Consider the following 7827-nt stretch of genomic DNA (forward strand, 5'->3'; position numbering starts at 1 on the left):
AACGCAATCTCACCGTCTCGAGTTAAAACCCCCCCAGAGCGAAACAGCCGTCGGGCGACTGGAAATCGCCTCTTTCCTGCCCGCGCTCGTTCACGCTGCGTTCCTGCGTTCCCTTTCCCCGGCGTAGTAATGGACGCTCTGCGGTGGCAGTGGCCTGCACGAGGCCCAAACGCACGAGGCCCAAACGCACGAGGCCCAAACGCGCAATGCCCCAGAGCAGTCTCCTCATCGCTCTGCCGAATGGTCGGCGACGTTCGGGGGTCGTGGTTTCCACACAGTTCCAGACAAGTGATACATTTTATTGTTTGAAGGATTATATTTATTGCAGCGAGAAAAAAAAAATGTATATACACTGCTCAACAAAAATTAAGGGAACACTTCATCATCGCAAGTGTAACACCAAGTCAGTTAAACTTCAGGGATATCAATCTGTCCACTTAGGATTGTGAATCAATTTCACCTGCCTTGGTGAAAATGAAAGTGCAATGGAGATGCAAAAGCAAGACAACCCCCAGAAAGGTCATGGTTCTGCATGTACTATTGTCCTCTCCTTATCCTTCCTGACTTATTCTTCTCTAGTTTTGTGTTCTGCTAGTGTCCTTGTCACAACTGGAAGCATGAGGCGGTACCTGCAGCCCAATCAGGTTGCACAGGTAGTCCAGCTCCTCCAGGATGGCACATCCATACGTGCGGTCACAAGAAGGTTTGCTGTGTCTCCCAGCACAGTCTCAAGAGCATGGAGGAGATACCAGGAGACCGGCCGTTACACAAGGAGAGCAGGACAGGGCATCAACCCAGCAGCAGGACCGGTATCTGCTCCTTTGTGCGAGCAGGAACAGGAGGAGCACTGCCAGAGCCCTACAAAATGACCTCCAGCAGGCTACTGGTGTGCACGTTTCTGACCAAACTGCCAGAAACAGACTCCATGAGGGAGGCATGAGGGCCCGACGTCCTCTAGTGGGACCTGTGCTCACAGCCCGGCACCATGCAGCTCGATTGGCATTTGCGAGAGACCACCAGAATTGGTAGGTACGCCATTGGCGCCCTGTTCTCTTCACAGATAAGAGCAGGTTCACACTGAGCACATGTGACCGGCGTGAAAGAGTCTGGAGACGCTGTGGTGAGCGTTATGCTGCCTGTAACATCATCCAGCATGACCGGTTTGGCGGTGGGTCAGTGATGAGAGAGAGAGAAATGCCCGTTTTCTCTTTGAGAATATTTGCCTTAGGAGCCCGAGACCACAGCTAGAGTGTTTGAACCCTATGTACGAAATATCTCCGCAAATTAAATGCGAATCATTCGGAACCATGGCAACATTTAACTCGACGATTTGCCCTTTTCGTTGTATCGGGTCTATCGGCTACTCCAGATAACCTGGTTTGATGTTTATCCAGGTGAAATGCAAACACAACGGGTTTTTTCCCCCTCGGTTTACGCACAACTTTGCGCACGTCAGACGCATTTCAAGCCTACGTGTACGCGATGATGGTCTCTCAAAGGTAAACAAGTGTTGATTAATTTAGACAGACCCTTCACCCTCGTAAGTTGCCAGAGCGAACACTGTGTTTTGAATGGACTTTGTTGGCGTTTCCAAGTGGCCTTTGGCGTCTGCCTATAATTACAATGCTGAAAGGATGAGTCACGGTGAGCACAGTGGAATTACTTTGTATTCACCAAAACAACCGATGAGTATTTTTTATTTACAGCCAATAAAAATGACCCTTTCGGGCTTTTACCCATCAGAAGTGTAAAGGATCAAGTGTGGACCTTTATGACAGTTCAGCTAGGAGGATATCAAGAGAAGGGCTGCGCCGTTTCGAAATTGCTGGCATCTAAATATGCCGCAGCCAATTCCGTAGAGTTCCGTTTTTTTATTTTATTTTTTTAAATCTGATTTGAGGAATTTTGTGAAGAACAAAAGCCGTTAACCTTGAGTAGCACTGGAAGCAGTCTGTGTGACCGCTTCTTAGCGCCGCCGAAAGCGAGCGCCATGACTTCCAATTTCGGGAGAGTGCCAGTCCGTAGTCTCTCAGCGGCACCTTGGGAAATTCGAATAGATCAGGCCACCATAACCGCAGTAATGTGCGCGTTCCTCTCTCGACGGTTAGCTAATTGCATTTTAATGTGTTGGCAAGGTAGCAAACGAGAGCGCTGCCTTCTCCTTCGGATTAAATGTGATCAGGGAAACGGGTAAAGGGAAAATAATAAAAAATAAAAATACTACCAGTGGAAGGAAAAAAACAAGATAGGCCTACATGTGGAGAAAAGGTAATAAACTCAATGAGCGACTGTGTCTGGGAGCGGTGCATCAATAATGAAAGAAATAATGGCGTTTAACTTAACCGGCACAACACTATACCCTTTTATAATGTACGGGGAGCGTAGGCCTACATTCCTGCAGTAAACATTTGTTCACTTTATTGCAGTGTTTTCTCAGGTCATAAAAATGTAGAGCAAATGGAACGATACTCATAAAATATTGTTTCGATTAGTTCGACCATTTTTTTGTAATATGGATATGAAGGCGATGTGGCCTAGGCCAATTGCTTTTCCGCATGAATAGCCCACCTCATTGAAAAGCAGGATTTAAGGGTCAAAATGTCTTTAACGAGTTTACCTCTCGGTCAATGTTCGCGGTTCCAGGCTTTGAGCATAGGCTCTAGTATTCTGGTTATAGCTAGATGTTCTCATCTTGTGCCCCCACCGCCTGTTAAACGTGTACCTCGTTATAAGATGGCTATTTCTGAAGCTGCGACACAGGCGTACATTTTTTTAGAGTGAGCACACTGATGGCCACTTACTGTTCAGCAAACAATCACGGCAGCTGTATGCTTGCAGCCGACTCAATATTTTAAATCAGACTTTATGCGTTTCAGTGACTTGACGAATGCCACATAAATGTCCAGAATCGTTTTGCGTTACCACCCCTCTCACTCCTTCTTTCGCTCAAGCTTAAACCCTTCTATATTTAAATGCGAAATGAATCTATTTTGTTACTATAGCTCTAAGTACGTTTCCAAGGAAACCGATGTGATGTCGGAACAGACTCGGAGACCGAAACGAGATGAATTCCGCTCACGTGCATTCTGATATGGCTCGAACTCCACTCAGTTTACCTGGAACTTATCCTCATAGCCCCGGTCTTGTGTAGGCTACTGCTTAATTAGAAACCGAGAAGACATGCTCGTTTCATAGTTGTAGGATTTTTAGACTTGTGAAAATTGGTATGAACTGTAGTGACTGAATAATAGTAGATGTAGACGATACTTTTCTTATCGTAATTAGAATCGACAAAAATATTCTTTTTTATGTTCATATTATGTTGCACCTCTTTGTAACAATTCACTTGTGATTCTACGAGGATGTGTGTAGGGGTATTACTGAGATTTTAAAAGCACAGTTCCACACCGTCAGCATGAAATGCGAATCTATGAACTGATCTTACAATGAAGGATAACAAACTCTTTCGTGTGTCGAGATATCGCGCTGCGGACGAACTTCTTGATGTTCACAGCCGATGGCTACGGTCATATTGGTGCTTAATGAAGAAGGTAGCGCTCACCATGGGGGCAGAACGAGGCTCCCCTATTGGCTGCTTAAAGTACCACTGCGAGCGGGCTGCGGGTATAAAATCGTCCGGCAGGTGCGCGCAACGCCTATTGTTGCGGTTCGGTTTTGAGTTATTATAAGGAGACGCGTCGAGGCAGGCTGAAGACTCTCTTGTTGCCGAAGCTTCTTCTATAACGACGATAAACACCAAAGTCCCTCAGTAAGTAGCCTTACGTCAAATGCAACAGGTACACCAAGCGAAAGTGCAGTAAGAGTGACAGGTGCTGCTTCCGATTGGTAATATTCGAATACAGGGTATTTGTTTTTAGTTTTGGAAAGACGGGACCCGGAGATGGGGAGGGGGAAATTATAGTTTGAATTCGTTGCCGGGTAGACTAGTCCGTGCATTTATGCGCTTTGCTCTTGCTAGATATTCACTTTCAATCACGCTTTACAGTACGGATAACTTTTTTTGCGTTCTTGGAAATACAGTCGCCTTCACCAGTATCCTAACCGTAGCCAGTGAAGATGCTGGTTTGGATGAACAACGGGCGATCTTGAAGATCTGGTTCTGAAGGCATTTCAGCAAGTCCTTAACGGTCTTATGAACCACTTCATTTAAATTTTATTTTATGTTTTGCATTTCATCGTGGCAAAAGTTGGATGAGTTTGAACAAAATACTTCCGTAGACAATAACTACCTTAACGTGGATATTGCGAAACACATTAACACTAAAATATCCATAATTCGTTTCTTCATTTAGTAATGAGAAAACGGTCACGTCAAATTTGTAGTTTCGGGACGCTCTTATTGTCAGGTTAGTTTAATTTGGCCCACAAAATGGCATTGTTAAAATATCACATATTGTCGTATTGTCTACAATATAGATTGTAAAGATGTAAAAACCATCAACAAAACTAAAAGACCAATTTTTTTTTATAAATGTATGAATGAATACAGTGCTGAATGGCTAAAGTCTAATTCAACTTCGACCTTTAATTTGTGCATTGCATTTTCGTTAGGATATTCGAGTGCTTTTAGTGTTTTTACTAAGGAGTAGCCTACATGTAGCCCAGCGCGGTGATTGATCACAGTACTTACCGGGAGAACAAATAAAGCGGGTGCTGACTTCGTGTGAACAAAAATATTTAATGTTTTTTAATCATTCCTCTGAATAGAAACGGCTCTCTTCTACATAACGGGCAATTTAAAAGATGAAAACGGCAATTATCACAACAGAACCAGTAATTTCAACGCCATGTGATTTTTCCACGGCTAATTATCAGCGCGAGAATGAATTAAGACCCCCCTGGGAGCGGTAATGGGACAATCCCGATCTTAATAATTCAATAAAAGTTTATTCTCATTGAACCTGGTTTTTAAATGTTCTTAATTTCGCTCAACCTAATTTGAGTTATTCAGAGAAATCGACAGCCATACACAGTGCGCTACAGCATTGCCTGCTCGCAGACTGTATTCTGCTCCCCACAATTAGGCTTTTACTTTAAACTCCTGGTCACACACACATGTCCTGGTCACACACACACACACACACACACACACACACACACACACACACACACACACACTTTTATGAAGTGACAAACGGAATTACGTTCCTTTGTGTGGAAATGACTGCGCAGTCGTAAACGGTCTTTGTCCAGGATTAATTAGGCCTACGTGCAACGCACGACTTTTGTTTGTGTACACATACATAAGGGATAATTTGTCGAATCTGTTTATTCTTCTGTTGCTCTCGTTTAAGGTAACTGATATGCACATTGGTTGCCTTGCAACCAGTTTCTGTTCTGTCATGTCATCTGTATTTGTTTACAAATAAATCGTTGGTCTTAATTCTCTCAGCTCCTTATTTTCTGTTCTCCAAATTTCTGCCACGCTGAAACACACTGCACATTGTATGCAGAAACAATATTAATGCGCGCTGCAGGAAACAATGTTCTCGCCGGGTCCATTGTATTGTTTTTATTTTGCATATTCATACTCATTCTGCATATTCATGAACACACAGAACTGGAGAGCGACAGGTGCGTTCACTGGCAGGTTTAGAAACCTTTCCTAAAAAAAAAAAAAGGTTGTCACACATTTGGAAATCCATACCGCTGCCTTTACATGACAAAAAGCCCCAATTCCTTAGCAACCAGACTTCACCGTTGTCATCCTCCTGTCGTGTTGGTTCCGGCGGTGTCTCCCGCTCTGAGCTCAAGAGCCTACCGCTCCCCCGCTGACACCAACCGCTTCCTTCCTTGTCTTTTATCCGTAGGGTACAGTCCCGCCTCCGGCCCCTCCCCAAATCCGGCCCCCGCCCCCCCCCGTCAGCCAGACCATGTGGCTGATGGAGAAGCTCCGCGGGTCGGTGGAGAGCAGCAGCATCCTCCGGCACGGCGACGGCGAGAAGCAGGGCAAGGCGCCCGTCTACAGCAACGTCCTGACGCCCGACAAGATCCCCGACTTCTTCATCCCGCCCAAGCTCATGTGCTGCCCGTCCGAGGAGGAGCCGGAGGCCCCGCCCGCCAAGCCGGCGCTCCGGCCCTCCACCTCGGAGCAGGCCATCACGGGCCGCAAGCCGGCGGGCGGCCCCCGCAGCCCCCGCAGCCCCCGGCTCCTCAGCAAGCTGGCGGGCGACACCCGGAGCCTCCTCAAGGCGGCGAACCGGCACATCATCCAGATCGAGAGCGCGGACGAGGCGTCCGGGGGCGGCGGTGGCTACGCGGGCGAGCTCGACCCCAACACCAACGCCGACCCGCAGTCGCAGACGGCCATGTCGCTGCCCTACGTGCCCAAGGCCCAGACGTCCTACGGCTTCGCCACGCTGGCCGAGAGCCCGCACACCCGGCGCAAGGAGTCGCTCTTCCACAGCGAGCACACCAGCCCCATCGCCTCGCCCAGCGCCCAGCGCCGCAAGGCCGAGGGCAACCACCTGCACCCGGCCGACCTCAACGCCGCGCACGCCAACCCCTACCGCTACTTCAGCGGCGGCGAGAGCGACACCTGCTCCTCGGCGGAGTCCTCGCCCTTCGGCTCGCCGCTGCTCTCCCGCTCCGCCTCGCTGCTCAAGATGTTCACGCACGAGACGCAGGCCAAGGTGTCGCGCGCCAAGCGGAGCTTCGCCCGCCACAGCTCGCTGTCCACGGACGAGTGCAGCTCGGCCGACACCAGCCCCAGCATCCCGCGCCGGGCGCGGTGCGCGCTGTTCGCCCGGGGCGCCCGCGGGGGCGCGGGGGCGGCGGGGGCCGGCGGGGCGGGGGCCGAGGGCGGCCCGGCGGGCGGGGACCGCACCCGCCTCCAGCGCGAGCACACGGTGAACCTGCACAAGGGCGGCACCCTGCGGCTGTGCACGGAGTACGACGCGGAGGCCACGCGTCTCCGGATCCGCGTGCTGGCGGCCGAGGACCTGTACGACCGCGCCTGCGACATCAAGGGCATCAACTGCTGCGTGTCGCTCTACCTCAACCCCGGCAAGCTGCAGAAGCAGCGCAGCACCATCGTCAAGAACAGCCGCAACCCCGTCTTCAACGAGGACTTCTTCTTCGACGCCGTCCCCGCCGCGCAGGTCAAGAACCTGGCCGTCAAGATGAAGGTGGTGAACAAGGGCACCAGCCTGAAGAGGGACACCCTGCTGGGGGAGAGGGAGGTCCCCCTGAAGGACCTGCTCTCAGGCGTCTAGGCCCAGGCTCCAGGGGTCTCCCCCCCCCGCCCGGTGGAGGAGGAGGTCGAGGTCTACAGTCAACGTTCCGACCACCCGGTCTCGAAACCGGGCCGCCTCTTTTGGTCCAGCCTATTCCTGGAATGATTTAGGGGGTGGGGGGGGCCCTCTTTGGCACTTGAGCCCTTTGAAGAGTTCTGGAACGTCGCTTTCAAAAAGATTCCGAGTAGGTGTTCTAGAACCCCCAGTGCTCGCAGTGAACCGGTCGTGATTGTTACATCGGCGGTAGAATGTTGGTCTCTAAGAATAGTCTTAACGGCGTGTTTGTGATCTCGCACCTTAAAGGGTTTACGCAGGCCCTGTGGAGGCTCCGTGTGACAGGGGCTGGGGATTCGGTTGTTTTGCTTATTTCGCCGAGGTACAAGTCCTCTGATGCAGACGGGCGCCTGAGATCGCCTCGGGGCGGCTTGGCAGCTTTGTACATTGTGGCGTGCGTCGCAATATCTTTTTCGACTGGTCCCTTATAATGAGGTGAGATGGGTCAAGTTGTGTACCTGGTTTTTTTTTGGGGGGTTTTTTCTGAACCGTCTGGTTTTTTCAATGGCTGGCCAGA

The 7827-nt window shown here is 49.9% G+C and overlaps 1 protein-coding gene across 1 annotated transcript; it reads left to right on the forward strand.

The window, feature by feature from the left end:
• The first annotated feature begins 5888 nt into the window (after positions 1-5888).
• On the forward strand, positions 5889-7316 carry LOC133129832 (C2 calcium-dependent domain-containing protein 4C-like). Its single transcript, XM_061244177.1, has one exon. The coding sequence runs from the start codon at positions 5895-5897 to the stop codon at positions 7233-7235; it is 1341 nt and encodes a 446-aa protein (XP_061100161.1). The 5' UTR covers positions 5889-5894; the 3' UTR covers positions 7236-7316.
• The last annotated feature ends 511 nt before the right edge of the window (positions 7317-7827 follow it).

This window comes from Conger conger, chromosome 5, assembly GCF_963514075.1.
Source record: "Conger conger chromosome 5, fConCon1.1, whole genome shotgun sequence".
NCBI lineage: Eukaryota > Metazoa > Chordata > Actinopteri > Anguilliformes > Congridae > Conger > Conger conger.

Bases quoted from the DNA above. Each gene is read 5' to 3' on its own strand.
- LOC133129832 (XM_061244177.1), top strand. From the start codon at position 5,895: ATGTGGCTGATGGAGAAGCTCCGCGGGTCGGTGGAGAGCAGCAGCATC.